Raw genomic sequence first — 25,898 nt, 5'->3', positions numbered from 1 at the left:
TCGTGGAATTCCACACACACCCTTCCTGTTTCCCTGTTCCCAGATTTAGAGAGATGTCCACATTTCAAAAGAAGTCCAAGGAACTTCCCTGGAGTCCCAGTGGTTACGACTCCATACTTCCCCTGCAGGGGAACAGGTTCGATCCCTGGCCCAGGAACTAAGATCCCACATGCCGCACAGTGTGGCATAAATAAGTAAATAAATAAATAGAAAGAGCCAAATTTTAAAAGACATCAGGGCAGCGTTGTCACACCCTGGGGAAAGGGCTGCTCCTGCCCCATCTTGGGGCCTTTGAGTCCCGCTCTGCCTTCCCAGAGTTGGTGATGGACAGGGAAGCCTGGCGTGCTGCAGTCCATGGGGTCACAAAGAGTTGGATACAACTGAGCTGCTGAACTGAACTGCCTTCCCAACCAGCCTTGCACGGGAATACTGCTGTCCTACCAGCCACCCCTAGCCCCACTCCGGTCTGTCTTCACAGCCCCGGGGCAGCACCCTTCCTTTGCTGGAAGGCCCCCAGACCGACGGTGTCACCATCGGGGACAAAGGGGAGTGTGTGATCACGCCCAGCACAGACCTGAAGTTCGACCCCGGGCTCAAAGGAAAGAGCAAGCTCAACTACCTGCGGAACTACTGGCTGCTCATTGGTAAGTCAGCTCCTCGGGGCGCCGACGATGACCTGCTGCCTCCTTGTGGCCAAGAGACAACATTACCAGTCATAGCCCTCAGCTCTGTGCTCCGAGCCTGTCCACGTTGGTTTTTCAGACCGTGGACTATTTTAACCCCAAGGAAAACAAAACAGTCTAGCTGTATTACCAAGTCAGTTCTCAGAAATCATTTGACTAATGTTCCAAAATCCCAGTACTAAATATTACAAGCTCTGTGCAGTGATCTGACGCATGTTGGATGTCTGTGCCAGGCACTTTCGAGTATTTCCTTATTTCCCACAAATGACCCCTTTGCAAGGTCAGCACCCTTGTTATATCCAGTTAAGAGTCAAGGAAGCAGGCATCCTTTGTGGGAGAATTCACTTGGGAGTTGGTGTGGGCGACCAAGGGGGAGTGGGAGAGGAATGAGTTGAAGACCCAGGAGGGACTGAGGCTGGAAGAGAGTCAGAGGCCGGACTGAGGTGCAGGAGCCGCAGCAGGCAGAAGTCCCGGGGGTGTGGGATGGCCCCTTTCCCCTTCTCTTCTATTTCTGCTGCCATCCCTGCTGGCCCCCAGGCTGGAGGCCCCTGTGAGTCAGTGTGACCGAGGACGGCAGAGGTGACAGGAGCTGTTGGCAAGCATCCCAAGTAATTAGAGCAACACGGAGTTTTCTTAATCGGGTTTGCCCTTCCTGTGTGGCGTCTACTCCCCGATCCTGCCATCTCCAAGCCCCGGAGCGGGTGCAGTACAGGGGCTGATGAGCTTTCTCCCCACCCTTCTCCCCCAGCGCTCGTGCGGGCTGGGGCCAGAGCAGAGAGAGGTCAGGCCTGGGGTGCCGGGAACGGGAGGTGGAGCCGCCGAGGAGCCTGCACACCCGGGAGGCAGCCAGGCAGTGGCATCTGGGTGGGGGTTACGCTAGTTACTTGGGACGCCCGCCAGAGACGCAGCTCCTGTCACCTCTGCCTTCATCGGTCACACTCGCTGCCTTCGGGTGTCATCTCTCCCTTTACACACCAGAGGGGCGTAACTGGGCATCACAGAGAGGAAGCGAGATGTCCTAGAGCCCCCATGGGTCCCTTTGCCGTCGTCCAGGCCTTGCTGTTCTTTGTTCATCCTGACTCCTTGTTCCATTCTTCTTCTGGTTATTATTTTTACCAAATAATGAGCATAGGAGATAACAAAATATTCTACCCTTTTTCCTGAACAGATGTAGTTTGGAAAGCATGTTGTGAATGGGCCCAAAGCAGAGGAAAAAAAGAACTGATGGGCAGAGGCCGTTAAAATCACAGGGCCACTTGGTTTTATGTAGCAGTTACTGGTTGCATTGACTGTCTACCAGTGGTTAAGAATGAAAAAATTGTTGGAAACTGGGCTTCCCTGTGGGTCCAGTGGTTGAGAATCTGCCTGCTAATGCAGGGGACACGGGTTTGACCCCTACCCCAGAAAGACCCCACGTACGTCGGGGCCGCTAAACCCACGAGCCACAGCTGCTAGGGCCCTGCGCTTAGGGCCTGTACTCTGCAGCAGGAGAACCCATCCCAGGAGAAGCCCACGCACTGCCTCTGGTCCTACAGCTAGAGAAAGCCCGAGTGTAGCAGCAAAGACTCAGCCCAGCCAGAGGTGAAATTAAGAAAAGCGACTGGAAACTGAGGAAATATGTATGTGAGACCATGAAAGATCCAGAAAAACAGGCTTCGTGGCTCTTTTGGAAAAACAGAAGACCAGGTCTTGTTTGCGCAGAAGTGTTTCAGGATCTCACAGTCACGTTTGTAGCACAGCGGGTTCAGAGTGCCCTCCATGATGCTGCTAAAGGCTCCGCTAGGGGAAGGCCTGTTTATAAGGACTGTGGGCAGAAGAGGGGATTTGGGCTCACCAGTGTGTTGGGAGGTGCCCGGCCAAGGGGCAGGGCTTGGAACCAGGAGAGCAGCAGGCAGAGCGCCATAGCACAGGGTGGCATGTGGAGGGGCAGCCTCACTCCTCTTAGCTTGAGGGTCTCCTGTTCCCGAGCCTCAGAGGTACCTGGAGACACTCCCGGGTCAGATCCCTGGGCCCCACTGGCAAGTGTGAGTCAGAGGTCTGAAGCAGGCAGCCAGTTCAGGAAATCCTGCATCTCGGTGTTCCTTGAAAGATGAGGGGAACTTGATGTTTCAAAACAAACCTAGGCTTCCCTTAATGAGCAGTGTTGATGGTGTAGATAGAGAACTGACCTAGAGGGAGAGTTCAAGGGGATTTCTCCAAATGAGAAGTGTACATAGCTCAGACTAGTCCTTGGGGGTTTCCCTGGGGCTCAGATGGTAAAGAACCCACCTGCAATGCAGGAGACCCGAGTTCAATCCTTGAGTCAGGAAGATCTGCTGGAGAAGGGAATGGCAATCCAAGAATCTAGGTATTCTTGCCTGGAGAATCCCATGGACAGAGGAACCTGGCAGGCTGTAGTCCATGGGATTATAAAGAGTTGGACATGATTGAGCACACGCTCGCGCGCGTGCGCACACTTGTGCCTGGCTCTGCGTGTGTCCTGGACATCGCGGTCCTTCTCATGACAGGGCCACGTCTTTGCTCCTTATTGTGAGATTCAGAATACTGCATTCTTGGCCTTCGAAGGTAAAAGCTCTGTCTTGGTGGAGTTCCTCCAGTCCCTAGCTCTCACCTTCTCTGCCTTTACACACGTGAGCACTTGCATTGCAGGCCCCTCTCTGGGTGGCGACTGATGTCTCAGTTGAGCGTCAAGTGCGACCACCATGTGGGGAAACCATTCTCATTAGAGGCCATGCTTCCTCTCACAGGACACCACGAAACCCCACTGTCGGCATCCACCAAAATGCTGGAGCGCTTCCCCAACAACCTGCCCAAACACCGGGAGAACGTGATTCCTGCCGACTCGGAGAAGAAGAGCTTTGAGAAGGTGAGTGGGGACATGGACAGTTGGTCACCGGGCCCCGAGTCAGAGGCTGGGCAGTAAGGCATTTGTCCTGCCTTTAGGGCCTGCACTCCACTCAGGAGGGGCAGGGGTACAGGAGAATCCACAGCAAAGTGCTGAGGGCCGACAGTGGGAGGGGCCCTGTGGGAGAGGCGGTGGGCGCGCTAGAGGGACGCAGGTGGAGGTGCAGGCCCGGAGCAGGGTTAACCCTGTGCGTCCGTCTCTGGGGCTGAGGAGACAGCCTGACGGGATTGTAGGATGCCCGGCAGGGAGCCGTGGGAGACAGGGTCAGGTGACTGCACAGAAGCCGTGCTCTAGGCCGAGCAGTGAGGGGAGAGCTGGCCGAGAGAGCAGGTGGGAGACTGAGGTGCTCTCCAGCCAGGCCTGGCCTGCTCTGGCCTCTTGGTCTGGCAGGTACCCAGGGTGCCTGCTGAGTGGGTGTGGGCACTCGGGAAGCCCGCCTGACCTGGCCCAGGTCGCCCTCCTGAGCCCGGGGAAATGAAGCCTGCTTTCAGGGTCTCAGCCAGAAGCAGACAACCACCCAAACTAGGATGACTCAAGGGGGATTTCCTTCACTCCATGGGCAGTTCTGGGGTGCTCAGGGCATACTTGAGCCTGAAGCCAGTGGGGAGGGAGTGGAGCCTGGAGCTCCAGCAAAGACACTGGGCAGCCCCACAGAACTCCAGCCCCGTCTCATCTGCTGGTGGAAGCCAGGGAGCAGGGAGACCATCACCTCGCCCATGTGCGTAGCCTCTGGGGCACAGAGCAGGTGTGGAGGCTGCAGGAGGGTGGGAGCTGGGGGTTGGGGCCCAGAGGCCATTCGGGCTTGGAGGATCCTGCAGCCCTGCCGGTGGGGGTCCTGTGACTGAGAAGGGCCTGTGGGCAGGGCCAGAGAAAGAGGGGAGTAACTGGCTGATGTGGGGGGAGGGCTGTGATCATATCAAATTCACGTTAGAGATTTAGATTTTTATCCAGAGGGAAATGGAAAGAAAATCACGTGGATGTTTAAGATTCTGGAACGTGCTGAGTTGTCCCTCGTCTCTGGAGGCAGCCAGGTTGGAGGGGGATCAGGGCCCTAAAATCTGGATCTGATTTTGATCTGAGTAAAGCCTAGCATATTTGTTATTAAACACCTAGAAAACAAAAGTTTAAAAAGAAAATTAAACAATACCCTTAATCTAACACTCAGAGATGGCTGTCATGGAGATTTTCCTATATAATCGTTCCATCTTGAGCAAAGAGTCCTCTGAAAGTCCATTGAAATACTCTGGCGGGCATTTGTCTGGTATTAAGACTGAAAGAGACGGAAACACCAGACCCCCTGACCTGCCTCTTGAGAAACCTGTATGCAGGTCAGGAAGCAACAGTTAGAACTGGACATGGAGCAACAGACTGGTTCCAAATAGGAAAAGGAGTATGTCAAGTCTGTATATTGTCACCCTGCTTATTTAACTTATATGCAGAGTACATCATGAGAAACGCTGGACTGGAAGAAACACAAGCTGGAATCAAGATTGCCAGGAGAAATATCAATAACCTCAGATATGCAGATGACACCACCCTTATGGCAGAAAGTGAAGAGGAACTAAAAAACCTCTTGATGAAAGTGAAAGAGGAGAGTGAAAATGTTAGCTTAAAGCTCAACATTCAGAAAACGAAGATCATGGCATCCGGTCCCATCACGTCATGGGAAGTAGATGGGAAAACAGTGGAAACAGTGTCAGACTTCATTTTTTGGGCTCCAAAATCACTGCAGATGGTGACTGCAGCCATGAAATTAAAAGACGCTTATTCCTTGGAAGAAAAGTTATAGCCAACCTAGATAGCATATTGAAAAGCAGAGACATTACTTTGCCGACTAAGGTCCATCTAGTCAAGGCTATGGTTTTTCCTGTGGTCATGCATGGATGTGAGAGTTGGACTATAGAGAAAGCTGAGCGCCGAAGAATTGATGCTTTTGAAGTGTGGTGTTGGAGAAGACTCTTGAGAGTCTCTTGGACTGCAAGGAGATCCAACCAGTCCATTCTAAAGGAGATCAGCCCTGGGTGTTCTTTGGAAGGAATGATGCTAAAGCTGAAACTCCAGTACTTTGGCCACCTCATGCGAAGAGTTGACTCATTGGAAAAGACCCTGATGCTGGGAAGGGATTGGGGGCAGGAGGAGAAGGGGACGACAGAGGATGAGACGGTTGGATGGCATCACTGACTCGATGGATGTGAGTTTGAGTGAACTCCAGGAGTTGGTGATGGACAGGGAGGCCTGGTGTGCTGCGATTCATGGGGTTGCAAAGAGTCGGACACAACTGAGCGACTGAACTGAACTGAACTGAAGAGTAACTTTGTAAAACAAACACACTTGAGCAAATATAACCAAATGAGTGGTGTGTCTCTGGTCACATGGTCAGCAAACATTCCTCAGCTGCCACTAGCCAGGCCACCCACACACCCCCACAGGCGGCGGTGGGCCCGAGGGAGGCGGAGGGAGGCGTGAGTGCATGGGGGTGCCAAGGAGGCTGTGTGTCCATCTCATCCAGCAAATAATTGAAGCACGCCTGGACAAGTAGATGTCCCAGAACAAATCAATGCATTTTTCTAGAAGTCCTAGAGTTTCTGAAGAGTTTGAGAAAAACTCCACTTTATCTGAATTAATTTGGGGCTTAACAAAGGACCCTAAAGCTTTTTGAAAACTTTGAAATATAGTGGACTGTTTGAATAAATGGTTTTGTGCTTGGAGTCGCACTGAAAGTTTACAAGCAACGTTGGAAAGTTGCTTTATTACTTCCTAGATTGTGTGATTGTGTGTTTTCCTTTTTAATGTGAAATACTGTTATCAAGTGGACCACCAGCTTTCTACCAGACTTGTTACCGATGATTTCAGAGTTTCCCCAAACAGCAAATCTACTGTCCAAGGAGGGTTTTGCCTTTAATAAGGATTTTCGAAAGAATATGGCATGTGAAGGCACTTTCAAAAGTATTTCTCTAGAAACTGTTTTTTTGAGTAATGATTCCATCACTGCAATAGCACATGGCCTCTCAAGGCAGTTGCTTTGAAAAGGGCAACAGTTATCTGGCTTTGTGGTCTTGGGTGGGCCTTAAAAACAATCCAACATATTTCACAACATAGTCATTCCTCATAAATAATCATGGCTTCTCTTTTTTTTTTTTTTAACTTTTTATTTTGTATTGGAGTATAGCCGATTAATAATGTTGTGATAGTTTCAGGTGGACAGCAAAGGGACTCAGCCATACACATACGTGTATCCATTCTCCCCTAAACCCCACTCCCATCTGAGCTGAGTCACGGCTTCTCCTGATTGTTTGGCTCTTTTATATCTGGCTGGAAATGGAGCAGTGATGTCGCCACTCTCTCCCACATAAGGTCATCGACCTGGTTGACCAGACTTCAGAAAACGCACCTACCACGGTTTCTCCGGCCGTGGAAGAGAAGTTCGATCGTGCCCCTGCCAAGCCCGAGGCCCCTGTGGACTCCGTGCTCAAGGACATGGCCACCATCATCCTGAGCACCTTCCTGCTCATCGGCTGGGTGGCTTTCATCATCACCTACCCCCTGGTAAGGCTCTGCTCCTTCCCCCCCATCCCGCCCACACGTTTCTGAACCTTTCCCTGTCAGTGAGGTCCAGACAAAGGCAACAAACAAGCAAATACGCTTCTTTTCCCACTGAAGAGTCAATATTGGCTTACCTTCAAATACATTGTAATCAAAGAGATGCTCACTTCTCAGGAAATTACAGTTTTGTACTTAAAACTTACAGTTTGACTGTAAAAATTGATTTGGAAACCTTGCTTGCCGATCATTTTAAATACTTAACTGTGTTTTCTTTTTTAAGACTACACATGGGAATTCCCTGGCAGTCCAGTGGTTAAGCCTCTGCTCTCTTACTGCCCAGAGCCTGGGTTCCATCCCTGGTCGGGAAGCTAAGATCCCACAAGCCAAGGGGCAGCGTCTGTCCATGGGATTTCCCAGACAAGAATATTGGAGTGGGCTGCCATTTCCTTTTCCAGGGGATCTTCCCAGCCCAGGGATCAATCATGTGTCTCTCCGGTCTTCTGCATCGGCAGGTGGATTCTTCACCATTAGCACCACCAGGGAAACCCTATTTATGCCCTAACCACAAAGAAAGAAACTATACTCTGGGAAGTTCAGTAACTCTCCCAAGGTAACCCAGCTACTAGATGGAATTTCCAGAATTGCAACCCAAGTTGAAAAAGAGAGAGCGAGCTCTCCAGAAAACTCCCAGGAGAGTGTTGGCTACATACCCATCCTTACAGTCACCTTCCCACGCATGGGGACAATTAATAATCACAGTCGCTGCCACTTCAAACCAGGATGGAATGCCTTGTTCAGACTAAATGAGAGGAGTGTGGGTGTGGGGAAGGCAGCGGGGTGAACTGGGAGCCCGACCTCGGCCAGGCTGCCCACATCTCAGCCCCAGCGTCCTCACCTCTGCACTGCTGCCGATCTTTGCACAAACCTCCGCCAAGTGCGTGGCCGTGGTAGACAGCACAGCCAGGTCTTCTCCGTGCCTGCTGTGCTCTCAGACACCTGGTACCCATTCTTCCTGTTTGGTTTCACTCTTGCAACAATCCTCAGGCTTTCATGATTTTAATTTTTTTGGCTACGCTCCCAGGTGGCACTAATGGTAAAAAAAAAAACAAAACCCACCTGCTCATGCAGGAGACGTAAGAGACAAGACACAGGTTCAATCCCTGGATTGGAAAGATCCCCTGGAGGAGGGCACAGCAGCCCACTCCAGTATTCTTGCCTAGAGAGTCCCGGGGACAGCGGGCTACGGTCCATGGGGTCGCAGAGAGTCCGACATGACCGAAGCAACTTAGCACGCACCCTAACCAGGGATTGAACCCGCACCCTCAGCAGTGAAAGCTCAGTGTCCTAACCTCTGGACTGCCAGAGAAGTCCCCCAGACTTTCATAAAAGCCCCAGAACTGTAGAATTGAACGGAACCCCCTCCACCTGGCCGAGTCCTCCACTTACATCAGAATCCCTCCTCGGCTGCCGCTGCCGGCCCCTCCAGTTGGGGGAATGGGCTGTCCTAGGAAGTCTGATAGGCAGGAAGACCTCCATCCAGTCCTTGACCGATCCTGCCCTCTGCTGCCTTCTTACCGGTTGCGTCCCACCCCCGGGGTCACGTCCAGTGTCGCCCGCCCCTCTGCCATAGGCAGCCTGCCCTCCCACGCCCACCTGTCGGCCGGGGGAGCGGCTGCACTGCCCCGGGTATGTGCTTCTCTTCCTAGAGCATCCACCAGCAGCGGCAGCTCCAGCACCAGCAGTTCCAGAAGGAACTGGAGAAGATCCAGCTCCTGCAGCAGCAGCAGCTGCCCTTCCACCCGCCCGGGGATGCAGCACAGGACGCCGAGCTCCAGGACTCGTCCGGCCAGTACTCGGAGAGCTCGGCCACCAGCAGCCCCAACACGTCCCCCCGAGCCTCCAACCACTCGCTCCACTCCACCGGCTCCACCTCCAAGGCTGTCACCAGCCCCTTCCCGGAGCAGGACGACGAGGGTAAAGGGAGCTGCCGTCTTTTCTTTCGTGGAAACACAGCCTGAGGACCACAGAGCCCTCTGCGCCTCCTGGGGGTCTCCATGGCTTTATGATGTTCCCAAGGGTCTGCTGAGGTCTCACCCCCTCCTACCATCCCCTGACTCGGGGGCTGGGCTTCTGCCCCATCGCTCAGCCTCTCCCCCTCAAAGGGCTTCTTTCCCAGGGGCCACCGTGGCACCCCTCCCTCTGTCTCGCTCTGCTGGGGCTGGGAGTCGCTGCTGATTGAGCTACCCTGGTGCCTGGGTCGAGAGCATCCCCCAGGCGGGCCAGTTACCAGGCTGGCCAGTTACCACGCATACATGTGCAGCTGTGGAGCCGCTTCCCTTGGGGAGGTGGGCTCAGGCCGGCTGTTGGGGCTGATGTTCTGGGGGGATGGACGCAGGACCAGGGCAGGAGACCTCAGAGTCCCGGGTCTCAGGCTGGAGACTCTGCTACTGGTCTCTCCACTTCACATGCCTCCTGCCCCCGTCATTACCTGAGTGTTTCAGGTACAGACCTTTAGGCTGACCTGTAAAGAAGCCCTGTCTTCAGGCTCCCATCCTCACAGTAATTAATGTAAAGCAGGAACAGAGGGTGGAGACCGAGGGAGGAGGTGGCCCTGGGCAAGCGTGGGGAGCGGACCCAGGGGCTCCTGCTCACCAAGGCCCCATGGGTGTAAACCCTCTAAATTTTCGCCCCTCGATCTGAGCTCAGGGAGCTCGCAGCCACTCTGGCCTCAAGGTTCTTTGGGTCACATCTGTTCTTTTCCCTGTTTTGACCCAGATGAGGAGACCAGCATGGTGATGGTTGGGAAAATCTCCTTCTGTCCAAAGGATGTCCTGGGCCACGGAGCTGAGGGCACGATTGTGTACCGGTGAGTGGTCTGGAGAGCCACGGACGCCCATGGTCTCATGTGGGGGCTCCCGTTGGCTCCCGGGGCACTGGGGTCATCACGGTGACCAGACAGAAGAGCTCCCCCGGGAGGGTAGTGGCCGCGGGGCCTCCGGGCGGCGGGGCCTCCGGGCGGCGGGTCGGGACACTGTGGGCCACGAGGCTGCAGAGGCAGCCGCTGCGTCGGTGGAAGGAGCCCGCGGGCCAGTGCTCGCCGGGCATGTCCGTAGCCCACCTTCCCCTCGTCGTCTGGCAGGGGCATGTTTGACAGCCGCGACGTGGCCGTCAAGAGGATCCTCCCCGAGTGCTTCAGTTTCGCGGACCGTGAGGTCCAGCTGCTGAGAGAGTCGGACGAGCACCCAAACGTGATCCGCTACTTCTGCACCGAGAGGGACCGGCAGTTCCAGTACATCGCCATCGAGCTGTGCGCGGCCACGCTGCAGGAGGTGAGCGCCCCGTGCCTCCCCCGCGGCACCGGCGCGCTTAGGGACTGCCTGCTTTTTTTGTTGTTGTTCACTTACTTTTATCAGCTTGATTGAGGTTACATTAACATATGTTAGTTTTAAGTGTACCGTTTGCTGCATGTTGACAAGGGTATGTACACGCTTAGCCACAAGCGATGGAATATAGTGCATTTTCATCTCCCCAGCTTTTTCAGTGTAGTTACTTGGCTGTACCAGTTCTTAGTTGCTGTACGCGTAAAACTTTAGTTGTGGCATGTGGGATCTAGTTCCCTGACCAGGGATCCAACCTGGGCCCCCTGCACTAGGAGCTTGGAGTCTTAGCCACTGGACACCCAGGGAAGTCCCCACCCAAACTTTAATTGTGTGGTCCCCTCGGCTACCTGGGAAAGTCTTTGGTTGCAGGTGGCATCTCTCTCCCTCTTGGCTTCCAGGAAACATGGTTAGTCCTTCCTCTTGTCCCTGGTCAGGGCTGGTGTGGGCTAGGAGGATGCTAGTTGATGACTGGAGTCATTAAGATCATCCATCGAATCCCTTTTGCTCAGTTTCAAGGCTATAAAACTGTTTGAGTATCATTTGGCCTCATCGTAGAGTTTACTATAGGAGGCAATGAACTTGGGTTTCTTACCCTTTCATCATCTCATTATAAACTAGTAAACTGGAGCCTTGTTTGCTTGTTTAAGTTAGCCTATAACTCCAGGAGAAAGTCTGCTGGAAAAGATGGAAGTAGAAAACATTGTCAGTAAAAATTCTCATTTCTTTCTTAAAATATGATAAGAGAAAACAAACTGACCCAATACCAGATGTTAATTAAAGAAAAAGCCTTCAGGCAGAGTGTTTCTAAATAAAATTAAATCACTTTTAAAAAGAGAGTGAGAGAAGTGTGCTGAGGAGCTGAGCCCCGGGGGCCCCGTGCGGTGACCCTGCCTTTGTACCTCTTGCAGTACGTGGAACAGAAGGATTTCGCCCACCTCGGCCTGGAGCCCATCACTCTGCTGCAGCAGACCACCTCGGGCCTGGCCCACCTGCACTCCCTCAACATTGGTGAGAAGCCCCCCCTTGCCGGGCGGGGAGATGACTTGCCAGGTAGCCTCGCCTCTGCTGAAGCTCTTTACTGCATGGCCGGGGTCCCAGTTGTCTACATACCCGAGGACTTTCACATTTGAAGACTAGAAGCTTTAGAGGCAGCAGCGGGTCTCTCGGGAATCTGAGGAGGGCGCGTCCCCATGGTGGAAGAAGTGGACTAACCTGGGCTGTTCCGTTAGTTCACAGAGACCTGAAGCCCCACAACATCCTCCTCTCCATGCCCAATGCACACGGCAGGATCAAGGCCATGATCTCCGACTTTGGCCTCTGCAAGAAGCTGGCCGTGGGCAGGCACAGCTTCAGCCGCCGCTCGGGGGTGCCAGGCACCGAAGGTTGGATCGCCCCGGAGATGCTGAGCGAAGACTGCAAGGAGAACCCCGTGAGTAATGGGCCTGACTCTGTGAAAAGCGCGGAGCCAGCCTCTTGTACCTTCGGGAGTCAGAAGCTCCAGTTGCCGATGGGCTGCGACGCTCACTGCTGGAGAGCGATGTTTCTCTAGCAAAGAGCTACTCTCCTAGCAGCGCGTGCTGCCACTCTGACATTGCCTCCTGGGCCATGGTCTGTGTTTCTCCCCTCCTACTCTTCCAGTCACTTTCCGCCTGTTTTGGGAAACTGGGAAGTCAGGGCTAGCATAAGGTGAGAGGACTTCCAGTTTTCATTCTTTTTAAAATTTTTGGTGTTCCAACTTTCTGTTTTGAGAATACAGAGAATTGAGAGCAGTGAGTGCCCCTGTACCTCTACCTCAGTTCAGCATCTGTCAATATTTTTCACTTTCTCTCTGTCCATGAAACTACTTGCACAGAAGTGGCAGGCCTCCCAGCCCTTTACCCTTTAATGCTTTAGCACTTGTCTCCCAAAGACAAGTACATTCTACCTCCTAACCACTTCACCATGGTTACACCTCAACCATTACTACTGTTTCCGGGATGCCTAGTATTCAATCCATATTCAAGTTTCCCTAGTTGTTCCCCAGAGGTCTGTTGTAGAGCTGGATTTTGTCAACCAGGACCAACCACGTGTTTGTTGCATGGCATTTGAACAGTTCCTCAACCAGGGGTCAGACCCAGGCCCCCTACATTGGGAGTGTGGAGTCTTAACCACTGGGCCACCAGGGAAGTCCCTGACTTTCTCTCCTTTAATTAACAGGGTTCTCTCACCTTTTCTGCCCCATGACAGTGGCTCTCTGAGGAGTCCAGATGCTTCTCTGTAGAATGCCCCACTCAGGATTCACTCACCCGTTTCCTCTTGGTGATGCTGAATTTGCCCATCTATTCCTTATATTTCTTGTGAACTAGAAGTAGGTCTAAAGGTTCAGTTGGATCAAATTAAGTGTTTTGGACAAGAACAGCCACACTCAGGTTGTACCGTTACTATTACCGCACCCCTACTGGTGATGCCGAGTTGGCCCACCTGGCACAGGTGTTTAACAGTGGCATATCCCCTGTGCCAGGACTCTGTGGGGCAGCACCCTGGCAGAATGTCAGTATCCTGATACCAACAGTCACTCAGGTAATGATTCAGCATTCGTTGGCATCCCTTGCCTGAATCACTCCATTCAGTTGAAATTCTGCATTTATTAGCTGACATTTTTCTGTGCCCTTTCAATTTTTTTTTAAGTCACTATGGACTCATGGATTAAAAAAAAAAAAAGTAATATAACTCGGTGTAGTCTTATTTGTTTTTGTTCCTATCCCCCCCCCTTTTTTTTTACAATCTTATAATTTCTGCTTTAATAGCAATGAAGTTTTTTAAAAATGTGCAGTTCAATATATCCATACTATTTCTTTATACAAAGCAGATTTCAGGTAAGCATCTAAATACTTAATGTAGAGGCCAATATTTTCTGGCAGTCCTTGGTTCCTGAAAGTTGAGCTTCATCAGATGTTTCTTAAACGTCTGTGAAAATAGCTCCCATCCCTTTTGATACTCAAATTGTTCCAGATTTGCCCAACCAGAGCCTCTTTGAGCTGGGTTCTTCGTTCTTCTGCTAAGAGCTCAGTCGTGTCTGAGCACCTTGCTTTCTAGCTCACCAAGACCCTGGAGGATTATCTGACACTTCCTGAGCAAACTTGGATGGGATCAGCCATCCTAAAATAGATAAGATGCACCAGAGCCATCTTATCTAATTCGCTGGGGACCAGCAGTTGGTCTGTTAATCAAAAAAGTCAGTTACGATAGAGAATCATAAGAAAATACACACTGTAAACATTTAATTTTAAATTTAAGTCACATGGCTCTCTAAATAAGAGAAATCTTGGCTGTAAAACAAGGTGTTTTTTTGACTTTGGGTCCAACTGAGTGGAGTTGCTGATTTCCTCTCTTGCATAAAGCACGCTCACAATGCCTTCGGTGACTTCTGCACTGAGACTCAGACACTTTAAACACCCCCTGAGTGATTTGAGAGCGGAATCCTAGCCTCAAGCTATTTATGTCCCGTCTAGCTCACAGTTGAGTCTCCCACATCTAATCCCACAGCAATTTTTGTAGCAACTTTCTCGTATCAAGTCTTACTAAAGACTCAACTTACCTCAGACTTGGCAGCATGTGTGTTTTATCAGCTTATGGAGGATTTAAACTACAAGGACCAGAGGCAGAAATGAGTTTGGGAAAGAGCATAACTGAGCCTAGAGGTGAGCTCTAGAGTTTGGAGGCAGAGGGGGCCAGCAAGCAGGACAGGAGCCCCTGGGGCGGCATCAGGGAGGGGATGCTGGGGACACCAGCATCACAGGCTGTGGAGAACAGGGGACGTCAGCTGTTCCCCATGGGGGCGGTAAGCGGCCATTAGGTGGAAACGTTGGCGCTGGTGGACTTGCTCCTCCTGTACTGAATCTGTCGGCCACCTCAGGAACGCTCTGACAACAGAGTAATTTATGGGACTTGGCAATAAGACCTGCGTCTTGCCCTGGCTCGTCACTCCCCAGCAGTGACCCTGGGCTTGTCATCAAACCACTCTGTGTCTTTGTCTGGGAATGGTGACGTTTGCTCCGCTCACCTCACGAGGCTCTTGCAAAGGGTGTGTTTTCTCCGGTGAGGAAGGTGACCAGCTCCTGACTTTCTCTCACCAGAGCCTCACGTCATCTAGTGGAAAATCCAAGTGATGGGGCCTGGCGTGAGGGACCCACGCCATGCTTGGGTTGCACCCCAGCATTACACCCCACATAGACCAAGCTAGAAGTCACACACACTGGTTTCATCTCTAGACACGGAATGGTTTCATGGGATAAGTAAGACATGTTAATAGATACCATCAAAGTGAACGCACTGGATACTTGTCAAATAATCACTTTTTGGAGCTGTTTTTGAATGAAACACTCCTTTTTTTTTTTTGGCCTAACCACACAGCACACAGGATCTTAGTTCCCTGACCAGGAATCGAACTCATGCCGTTAGCAGTGAGACGCAGAGTCCTAATCTGGACTGCCAGGGAATTCCCACCAAACATTGTATTTCATTTATTAACAGAGGTTAAGACCTGTTGCATGCACGTACCTGGGGTACACAGGGATGCAAGGGCAGCCTGGCCCTCGAGCAGTGGCGAGCTGGTTGGGTAAAGAATGACCAGCAGTGAGGACGCAGCCAGTCTTCACAGCAGCCCCGCGGGCTCATCCTCACTTCATGGTTGTAAATGCGGAGGTGCAGAGTGGCTAGGGGGCTTCCGGGGGCCAGTGGTGGAGCCAGCGTCCCACACCTTGGCTCCAGAGCCCAGTTCTCCACGCCCAGCACTGCTCCGAGCAGCTGCACTCTGCTGCTAGGTGAGAATGAGAACTCCCCCACCCTCCAGAGCATCTGACGCCCCTCGTTTCTTTTCAGACCTACACGGTGGACATCTTCTCCGCGGGCTGCGTCTTCTACTACGTGATATCTGAGGGCAGCCACCCCTTTGGCAAGTCCCTGCAACGCCAGGCCAACATCCTCCTGGGTGCCTACAGCCTTGACTGCCTACACCCTGAGAAGCATGGTGAGTGGGGGCTGGGGGGAGGCAGGGCTCGACTGCCTGTACCCCAAGAAGTACAGTGAGCAGGTGGCAGAGTCGGGGGCTCGGGAGCAGCCCCTGCGGGTGGGGGTGGTGCTGGCTCTGAGGCCCCAGAGGGCCTTCCTCCCAGCTGCTCGCTCAGTGGGCCTCAGTGAACCAAGGACTCGATCCAGAGCTGGTGGAGGGCTGGGTGGGGTGTCCTACAGCCAAGTAATTCCTAGGTTCCTGAGGTCACATGTGACCTGGGCAAGGCCCCTTTGGGGACCTCTGTTTTCCAGTTTGTGACTCCTGAGGGTTAAACAATTCGTGGTACCTTCCTGTCCCGATGTTCGGGGAGACAGAAGGGCCATGCCCCATAAACTGGGCTCTTGTGTGTGGGCTGGCAGTCAGGGGGTCACCCTGGTCTAGGGACAGATGATCTGGGTACTCACTCTCCAGGCGTGAGGACAAGCCTTTCTGCCTGACTGAAGGGGTTCCCACATTGTAATCGGCCTGTGACACCTGCTCCTGCCTTTTAAAAAGATTTAAACTATCTTACAATTTTGCTCATGGATTAATTTTCCTTATTCCCTGGAGACAAAACAGATTAGCATAAAGGCTCATAGATCCGTTACACAGTGATGAATGACTGCTGTGAATACCTTTGTACACATTATTCTGATCATCTCTCTAGACACATATTCATATTTTTATAAAAAGTGGAGTTAAATAGTACATAGTATTTTGCAGCATGCTCTTTTCTTATTATTGACTTATTTTTGGCTGCACTGGGTGGTCTTTGTTGCACACGGGCTTTCTCTAGTTGTGATGTACAGGCTTCTCATCGCAGTGGCTTCTCGTCGTGGAGCACAGACTCTAGGGCACAGTGACGCACAGATTTAGTTACCTTGTGGCATGTAGAATCTTAGTTCCCAAACCAGGGATCAAACCCATGTCCCCTGCATTGGCAGGCGGATTCTCAACCACTGGACCACCAGGGAAAGCACACTCGTTTTTAACCTTCATCTTGATTCTCTACCCACGTCCATCCACATTCAGCCAGTACATCATCCTGGTGGCCCACAGTCCAGCATGTGGAGGCAGGACTGTGTCACCCAAGACTCTGATAGCGAGTATTTCGGATCACTCCTTTTCATTAACTGCGTGATGAGGTCTCTCCTTCTTAGCCGAAGTCTTATGTTATTGGAATGGGTTTCTGTCAGTAGCTATCAAGGCTTCCCTGATAGTTCGGTTGGTAAAGAATCTGCCTGAAATGCAAGAGACCCTGGTTTGATTCCTGGGTTGGGGAGATCTGCTGGGGAAGAGATAGGCTACCCTCTCCAGCATCCTTGGGCTTCCCTTGTGGCTCAGCTTGTAAAGAATCTGCCTGCAATGTGGGAGACCTGGGTTCGATCCCTGGGTTGGGAGATCCGTTGGAAAAGGGAAAGGCTACCCACTCCAGTATTCTGGCCTGAAGAATTCCACGGACGCTATAGTCCGTGGGGTTGCAAAGAGTTGGACACGACTGAGCGACTTTCACTTGTCAGTAGAACCTTGAGTCGCAGGGATGCAGACTGTTAAGGTTTGGGGTATTTATCTGCTTGCAGCTTGAGGCTGGTCATAACGAGCTGTGTGTCTGTTTTCCTCCTCTGCAGAGGACGTCATTGCCCGGGAGTTAATAGAGAAGATGATCGCCATGGACCCCCAGAAGCGCCCATCAGCGAAGCATGTGCTGAAACACCCTTTCTTCTGGAGCCTGGAAAAGCAGCTCCAGTTCTTCCAGGTGGAGACGTTTGTTTTCTTCATCAAAGATGTTCATTTAACCTTGCCCGTTTCTTTCCATAAACTATAGGAACGAACAAAGAATGAAACAAATGACCCATAATCCCACAACCGAAAGAGAACCACAGTTGGCATCTCAGTATATTGTCTTCATACAGGCAGACCTAGGAGATACTGCAGGCTCGGCTCCAGACCCTGGTGATAAGCCAGATACTGTAGTAGAGCGAGCCACCCATACTTTTCGGTTTCCCAGTGCGCATAAGTGTTAATGTCTGTATCACACTGTAGTCTAAGAATGCAGTAACGTTATGTCTGAGGGCAGACGTCTTCAAGGGCCCTCCAGATTAGCCAGGTCACTTGGCTGATGATAAGATGTAGAGCAGGAATAAAGCTCATGCAAAGGGAACTTCACCGCACCCCGGGTTGAGATGTAAGTTCTTAGTGTCTCCAGTCACATGTCTTGTGAACATACAGGCTTCCGTCCGTATCACAAGCTGTGCCAGCTCTGTGGTTCAGCTCCAAGTGCCCCCCATGTCCCCAAGTGCATGCTTAGTTGCTCTGGTCATGTCCGACTCCTTGCGGCCCTATGGACCGTAGCCCACCACGCTCCTCTTGCCGTGGGATTCTTTATGCAAGAATGCTAGAGTGGGTTGCCATGCCCCACTCCAGGGGATCTTCCCAACCCAGGGATAAACCCCTGTTTCCTGCGTCTCCTGCATTACAGTGGATTATTTTCCACTGAGCCACCAGGAAAGCCCCCCTTGTACCCAAGTCGGCCATCAGTTCCCCACAGGGCTTTCCTTTTGCAAGTTAGACAGTCAGCTGGTCTGATTTTATCTTCATCAAAGATGAAGGCTGTGTTCCCCACAAAGCTGCTCAGCGGATCTGTCTCACTAATGGGGACTCCGAGAGGCCCGTGGTCAGGTCCACCCCCTCAAACACAGAGCAAGATTTGGATCCATAGCCGGGGCCTTTGGACCCGATACTCTTGTCACTGGCTTTCCTCCTCCGAAAGAAGTCTTGGCTTCCTGTTGTTTTCTAATTGTTTGCTTGAAGAATGATAAACCTCCCCCCATCAGTCATGGCTTTGTGTGTGTGGGCACACAGAAGTCACAGCGTGTCAATCCAAGTGAACCTTTTTCTTGGTTCATCGGTGAATACAGATTGCACACGTGGCCCCGTGTGGCACGTAGTGTGGGTGACAGGCGGGCGAGGTGCTGCAGGCCTGTGGACGGGGTGCGTCTGGTGGAGCCAGGAGGTCTCTCCTCAGCGAGCGGCAGGCGGGGCCGCTCCCGGGGAGCAGGCAGGACCCTCGCTGCCCGGCTCAGGCAGGGGTGGCCGGGCCGTCCTCGGCCCTCGGCGCCTCCACACTGACCGTCCCCCATCGCCCTGTCTCCCTCCCAGGACGTGAGTGACCGGATAGAGAAGGAGGCCCTGGACGGCCCGATAGTGAAGCAGCTGGAGCGCGGCGGGCGGGCCGTGGTGAAGATGGACTGGCGGGAGAACATCACCGTCCCCCTGCAGACAGGTGACCGCGAGGTGCCCGGGCGCCTGTGGGCGGAAGCGGTTCCCCTGAGCGCTTCTGAGAAGCAGGCATGGGAGCGACAACTCCAGGCCGCGTGGGGCTCCAAATGCCGCTTCTGGGGCCGAGGCTTCCTGGGGTCTGGGTGGCCGGTCACCCCGCTGCTCTCAGGCGCGTCCTCCTTCGTCTCTCAGAGTGACAGGCTTGTGCCAGGCACGGCGATCTCAGCGGCCATCTCTGACCGCGGGCGTGACTGGGAGGCGGAATTCAGGCTCATGCAGCTGCCCTGCACCGGTTCAGATTGGGAGAATCTGCGATGAGGATGGAGTTAGGTCGTGTTTCTGTCCTAAGACTGCTTCATCTCCAGGAGCTCCAGAAACTTTTCTTTTGGAATCTAGTGGGTTTATTACATTGCCTCCCTTCTTTTTTTTTTTCCTAGATCTGCGGAAATTCAGAACTTATAAAGGCAGTTCGGTCCGAGATCTCCTCCGAGCCATGAGGAATAAGGTGAGGGCCGAGGGCGCACGGCGGGGCCGGGCAGGGCCGCTGCACAGCCCCCTCCTCGTATCCCTTCCCCATGGGTGCTCCGGCCACCCTGGAGTGAGGAGCTCGCAGAGGCTGGGCGGCCGTGGCTGCCCTGGACACATTAGCGGCTGTTCCTTCCCCTGGATGAGCCTTCTCTTCAGGGATGCTGGGGCGGGGAGCCGTGCTCTGGGAAGCGGGCTCAGTCGCCATATGCTTGCCCGGTGCCCTCTCCCTGCCTGGACAGCACTCGATGAAGTCCCTCTATGGGGGCCCTTTCTGCACCTGACTGCCCCTCCCTCCTCTCCCCACACCAGCCTCAAAGGCCTCCCCCAAAGAAGGGGAAGAGACCAGGGAGTGGATGGGTGGTCTGTTTAGCCAGCCTCGCAGTCTGTGTTCCTCGAGTGGGTCTGGCCCGGGTCCCACGGGCTCCTCTCCGCCGACCATGTGTCTGTGTCCGTCCGTCTGCAGAAGCACCACTACCGGGAGCTGCCCGAGGAGGTGCAGGAGACGCTGGGCGCCCTCCCCGACGACTTCGTGCGCTACTTCACCTCCCGCTTCCCCCACCTGCTCTCGCACACCTACCACGCCATGGAGCTGTGCCGCCACGAGAGGCCCTTCCAGCCCTACTACCACGAGCCCCCCGAGCCCCAGCCCCCTGTGACTGCAGACGCCCTTTGAGCTGGGCGGCCTCCACGCTGGTGGCCTCGCTGGGACTGAGGGCCTGGTCTCTACGAGCTGCAGCCCGGTGCCTCCTGGCCAAGCAGGGAGACCAGGCCCTGAAGCCAAGTGCCTTGAGCTGCCTGCTCCGCAGCCAGCAGGGGAAGATGCCAACCCCAGGCAGGGCGAGAGGTGATTCCTCCCCACCCCCCCAACCTGCGGAGGAGCTGGGAAGACACTGGTCATGAAAGCTGGACCATCGGGGGATGTTTGCAAGGGAGGACCAGTCCCAGAGGCAGAGAGGAGCACCGTCCGTCTTCTCCTGGATATACTCGCTTCAGACTTGCATTTCTTTTAAAACTCCCTGTCTGATGCTGGCCTGTAGGCCTTTAAGGAAGAGAGATTAGGGACCCCTCCCAGCCTGCATGCTGGGTCCAGGAGCACCCTCTCTTGGACCAGCTAGGCCGAGCTGTACCAAGTGTGGCCCCTGCTAGGAGCAGGGCCCTGGAGGAGAGGGCCCCTGGGAGGGGGAGGGCCTTCAGAGGGTGTCATCCCCGGGGATCAGAGACACTGTGCACCCACAGGCTCCCAGGTCACTGTGACCAGCGTTTCCTCTGGGGCAGCCAGAACCTTGAGCATAGGGGTGCGGTGAGGGGACAGGCCAGCCCGGCACTCTGAAAGGCGAGGCTGTGTCTGCAGGTCTCACAGACACTGAGAGGATGCCGTGGCCCCAGGCACTGGTGGCCTGAACGGTGGCCCTTGGTGGGTCCGTGCCTTGGGCACTTGGGGTTATTTAGGAGCATCTGGGAGTAAGAGGGGACAAGTCCCCTGGCCATGAGGGGTAGAAGCTCAGACCCGGGCAGGGACAGGCCAGAGGGGCCGGAGGGGACATTCAGGGCCCACCAGGGCGTCCTGGCCAGCGGGCAGGCAGTTGAGACCACTCTGTCCCTGGGGCCAGCAGGACAGGCCAGGGGGTTGAGAGCCGAGGCCAGAGTCACCACACACTTTGTGCAGGCTTTTATGTTTCTCCTGGCAGATTTTAATAACTTTTTATTTTGATCATACCGTAGAATGCTACGTTAGTGTGAGCTAAACTGAACTTGAAGCTTACTCATGAAGAAGCAATGCAAGAAACAGAATAATACATCTTCTATTTTGTGGGGCACGGAAAGCCCCATCCTCTGGTTCTCTACATAGTGGCCACACTATGTACGTGTGTGACACAACCTCACAATCCCACTCTCCAAATCATGTCAATACCATGGGGTTTTTCCCCCAAAATTGATACAATGTTTAACCTTAGTTTTAGTCAAAAATTTCTGTCTTTTCTCTGCCGAAAACCCTTAGAGGTTTACTACAGTCAGGATACAGGTGAGGAAGCATTTTCTGAGGACCTTCTCTAGCCAGTTGGACGGATCACTGCAGTTCGGTCCTGGTGAACTCAGAGACTCCGCTCAGGAGAAAGAATGTTACTATCAATTTTCTCTTTAACTGACAGAGAGAAATCACTGTTTCTTCTCCTCGCAAGATGTTTTCTGGTAGTGGATTTGAGCAAGAGCCAGTCACCAACATACTCATTCTGCCTTCAGTGAATTCAACTCCCTTCCTTTCCGTCTGCCTAAAGTCATCTTCTCTCTCTCTCTTTTAAAATTATCCTGCATCTTTAAACCTCATCCATTGCCTCACTTAAACCTGGGAACCCAGCATCCTCGGTCGGCATCATGCCTCGTACCATGCTGTCCGTTTTTCAGAAACACGGAAGACCAACGTCTTTCTTCTCCCAGCTCTGATGCTCCCGGGCCAGCCCTTCCCCAGCTGCTCTCACACGGCTCTGCAGGTTGCTTTGCCGCCAGGGCAGATGATGAGACTGGTTGAGGTGGAGAAGGAGAAAGTACCACGAGTGATTTAAAGGACTGTCTCTCTGTTTTGGCCCCTCTTGCCTCCAGGACAGATTTTTTTTTAACTGCTTTTTCTGCTTGTGGTACTGGTTTTTAACCCTCCAACTGTCTCAAACTCGCTTATTCACTATATTTTATTTGAGCACTTCTCTATGTGCTGGACAGGATATTGGGTGCCAGAGACACAGGTGAACAAAACAGGCCAAACCTCGGCTTTCGCACGAGCTAGTGGTAGAGAGCGGACAGGGAGTAAATACCAGCGCTGCGAGGAAAACGCGGAGGTGGGGGGGCGTGTGTCTGGGGCTGGCACCCAGCAGATCGCCTTCTGTTCATCTTCTCTCCGTCACCCTTGGGAACCCAGGCACCCGTCAGTCCTCCCAAGTGGCCTGTAGAGGGCTTGTGTGGGTGCCCATCATGATGACACCTCGGGCACATCTGGTTTATCTTGTCCTGGTCTCTAGAGTTCTGGTTTCCTGTTGTTCTGGGCAGGGTTCTGCAGTCGGCCACGTCCTGTCACAGCTGAGCTGTTGCTCTTGATCTTCTGTACGATTCCTGGAAGGCTGAATTTTCACAAGTACACCATCTTTATCTTTTTTTTTTTTAATTTATTTATGGCTGTGCTGGGTCTTCGCTGCTGCACACGGGCTTTCTCTACTTGTGGCAAGCAGGGGCTGCTCTCGCTGAGGTCACCAGCTTCTCATCGAGGTGGCTTTTCTTCTTGCAGATTACAGGCTGTAGGGTGCACAGGCTTCAGTAAGCGCTTCAGTTAGTTGCCCCGAGGCATATGGAAACTTCCCCAGACCAGGAGTCGAGCCCGTGTCCCCTGCATTGGCAGACAGGTTCTTATCCACTGGACTACCAGGGAAGTCTTGTCTCATCTTTAAGACAGAATTTAGTCACATCTGTTAGGAATCCCAAGGACACCATCGTCTCTTTAAATCTCGTATTGAACCTTGTGTTGAATCTGTCCTTGGCACACCTGCCAGAATCCTCTTGCTGCTTCTTGAGTCCTTTTAACTTCAGTTTTTGAAGAGCTCCACCTGTCACGGGCTCCAGAGCGTCTGCAATCACAGGTGTTAGGTGATGCCGCTAAAGCACCTGCTGTCTCATGCGTGCCACCCTGGCACCAAGTTCCTCTCCCACCTCCCCCTTTCTCAGTGCAGTAGTCCTTGTCGGCTCTCCCCAGGGAGACATCATTCCCACCCCTTACACATCTTTCAGTGGGAGGTCCAGCGGTTAGCAGGCCCAGTTAAGTGCTTCCTTCCTACCAACTTGAGAAGAAAGTTCCTTATCAGAGCTCACCCTGATCCTTTGAGTGAGGTTCTGTGTGGATGCCATTCCTTTATCACCGCAGTGAAAGAGAAGAACTGGAGTCTGGTCTGACATCGAAGATGGGAGGCGGGCCTTTGGGTCGTAGAGTTTTCTCCTCTTGGACTCTCTCTTCTCTGAAGCTGAACCACAGCCAGGCTTGGCTTTCCCAGGACTGTTCTCATTGTGTGTCTCTGTTCATCGGATCCTCAGCCTTGAGGTCATCCGGGAGGTGGGCTGGTTCCGTCTTCACAGCCTTCTGTGGAAGGGCTGGGGGACAGAGCACAGCACACCTGGAGGGAGCCTCTCTCTCTTCTCTTGAGCTTTCTCTCCGATCGTTCAGCTTCTAAAATCCCTCTTCTTCGTATTTCCCAGTGTTTCTCTTCCTTGGCCACCCTTCACCATCCTGGAGTAGTTTCTTCAGTTGACTGATCCTTTGGGTGAGGTTCTGTGTGGATGCCATTCATTTATCACCGCAGTGAAAAAGATGAACTGATGGCTGGTCTGACGTCACAGATGAGAGGGGGCTCCTTTGGGTTGCAGGGCTTTCTCCTCTTGGACGCTTCTTTCTCCGAAGTTGGCCTGGGGCCAGGCGTGGGCTTCCTGGGCTGTTCTCATTTGTGCATTGCTGCGCACGTCGAGCTTGCCTGGAAGTAAGTCTCCAGGTGTCCTGTCCAGATGAGCCGGAATTCCACCTTCCAGGGCTGGACCGTCATCGTTCTTTGGGTTTTTTGTTTTGTGTTTTTTTTTTGGACCATTACCTTTTAAACCAAAGAGTCTACTTTTTGTATATTTGGTTTGCTCTGTGAATCAGTGATTTCCCATGAGTAACTGGTTCCAATTCTTGTATCAGGACTTAAATCCTCTCTGTATTCTTGGAAAACCACAAAGACAGCATCCAGAATGAGCCTCCCCACTAGAGCAGCCTTAACCAACACTTCCAGCCAAAGTCCCCACCCCGCTCACCTCACCCCCGGTTCTCGAGTGTCCAGTATTCCTTTTCAGTGTCCCAGAAGCTGTGACGGGGGCGTCCCCACTGACCTAGAAAGCATTACCAGTCGATTCTGCCACATTCTCAGATGCTCACTTTATGTAGCATTCTTTTTGCAATGACCTATTTATTGAACCTATTTATATTTATTTAATTTTTACTCTGAAGTGTATCCCGTGACAGCTGCACTTGCTTAGAGCACAGCAGATTTGCTTTGGATAAACACCCCTGACCATTTTAAAACTGGAAAAGTTATACTGTATCCTTCCATGGGATGGATGCCTTACAGTAGTTTTGTCATTAAAGGGTGAATAATTTGGTCAGGGTAAAAATGTTCATTTTAAAGTGATTTTTTAAAAAAAAATTCTGTGCCATTGTGTCTTCTCTGTGGATGGTTAATTGTTTCATGGGTATGTGTTAATCGTGTGATACAGTCCTCTTTGTGGAACCTAAAAATCCCCTTTTTAGCTTTATATTTTATAAACTGCCAGATTGTACTATTTTTATGTGTATTTTTAAAGGTCGATGATGTGAGGGTAATTATCTACATTAAACAGCCTATTTTTGTACCTCCTGTACAGTTTTATAACTCTGCTGATCAATGATGGCATCTTATGCTGAGCCAACCACAAATAAAGGCAGTTTTAGATTTGGAAGTCAGCTCCATTTTCTTCAAGACTTGACCACCGCTGTCAGACCAGGGGGTCGTTCTGAGCTGTCTTCCTGGGTAGTTGTCTGGATGGTGAGGGAGCAGTGGGCTCAGTGGGTGGGAAGACAGGCAGGAGGGGTGTGTTTACCTGATGGTGTTCATGGCAGGGTCCCAGGGCTGGAGAGTCCCCCTTAGTTTCTTTATATTTTTTAAAGATTTTTTTTTTAATATGGACCATTTTTAAAGAAAATCTTGTATTGAATTTGCTACAGTATCACTTCTGTTTTATGTTTTGGTTTTTTGGCCGCAAGGCATGTGGGAATCCTAGGACCTCCCCATCCAGGGATCGAACCCACACCCCCTGCATTGGAAAGTCCTAACCACTGGGATCGGTCCTGGGTGTACTTTGGAAGGCACGATGCTAAAGCTGAGATTCCAGTACTTTGGCCACCTCATGTGAAGAGCTGACTCATTGGAAAAGACCCTGATGCTGGGAGGGATTGGGGGCAGGAGGAGAAGGGGACGACAGAGGATGAGATGGCTGGATGGCGTCACCGACTCGATGGACCTGAGGTTGAGTGAACTCCGGGAATTAGTGATGGACAGGGAGGCCTGGCATGCTGCAACTCATGGGGTCACAAAGAGTCGGACAGGACTGAGCGACTGAACTGAACTGAACCACTGGGCCACCAGGGAAATCCCCTCCTTAGTTTCTGTGGGCAGAGCTTCCTTGAAACACTGCAGAAAATTTCCCCGAAAGTACTGGCTCAGGCTGAATTCCAGAAAGGTGGCCAGGTTAGGACCCACACGCCTTGTGAGGCAGGGGTTGGGGCAGGTGTAAACAGGTTGTTGGTCCAGGAAATCCACAGGGGAGGGACGCCAGGGAGGTAACTCAGCCAACACAGCAGTAGGAAAGACACGACCTGCGTGTGTCTGAAGCACATAGGATGTCTGCCCACACCCCAAGGCATGAGCTCAGTGTCCAGCCTGGTTGGATTTTAGGATCCTGCTAACATGCTTTCACCCCTCAGGCCGCATCCCCTCTGGTGACCT

At 52.5% G+C, this 25,898-nt stretch overlaps 1 protein-coding gene across 1 annotated transcript in view; it reads left to right on the top strand.

Moving 5' to 3' along the window:
• ERN1 (endoplasmic reticulum to nucleus signaling 1) overlaps window positions 1–24,852 on the top strand; it is an 83,312-nt gene extending 58,460 nt beyond the window's left edge. Inside the window, exons 10-22 of the mRNA XM_069541756.1 lie at window positions 479–644; window positions 3,431–3,549; window positions 6,943–7,134; window positions 8,838–9,105; window positions 9,907–9,997; window positions 10,271–10,460; window positions 11,420–11,519; window positions 11,741–11,940; window positions 15,372–15,519; window positions 17,169–17,296; window positions 18,700–18,823; window positions 19,257–19,324; window positions 19,811–24,852. Of these exons, the coding sequence (XP_069397857.1) occupies window positions 479–644; window positions 3,431–3,549; window positions 6,943–7,134; window positions 8,838–9,105; window positions 9,907–9,997; window positions 10,271–10,460; window positions 11,420–11,519; window positions 11,741–11,940; window positions 15,372–15,519; window positions 17,169–17,296; window positions 18,700–18,823; window positions 19,257–19,324; window positions 19,811–20,020 (2,004 nt within the window). The 3' untranslated portion in view covers window positions 20,021–24,852. The remainder of the gene's footprint in view (window positions 1–478; window positions 645–3,430; window positions 3,550–6,942; window positions 7,135–8,837; window positions 9,106–9,906; window positions 9,998–10,270; window positions 10,461–11,419; window positions 11,520–11,740; window positions 11,941–15,371; window positions 15,520–17,168; window positions 17,297–18,699; window positions 18,824–19,256; window positions 19,325–19,810) is intronic.
• The last annotated feature ends 1,046 nt before the right edge of the window (window positions 24,853–25,898 follow it).

This window comes from Ovis canadensis, chromosome 11 (genome assembly GCF_042477335.2).
Source record: "Ovis canadensis isolate MfBH-ARS-UI-01 breed Bighorn chromosome 11, ARS-UI_OviCan_v2, whole genome shotgun sequence".
Classification (NCBI taxonomy): domain Eukaryota; kingdom Metazoa; phylum Chordata; class Mammalia; order Artiodactyla; family Bovidae; genus Ovis; species Ovis canadensis.
Note: the sequence above shows the minus strand (reverse complement) of the source record. Positions and strands in the feature narration are given on the sequence as shown.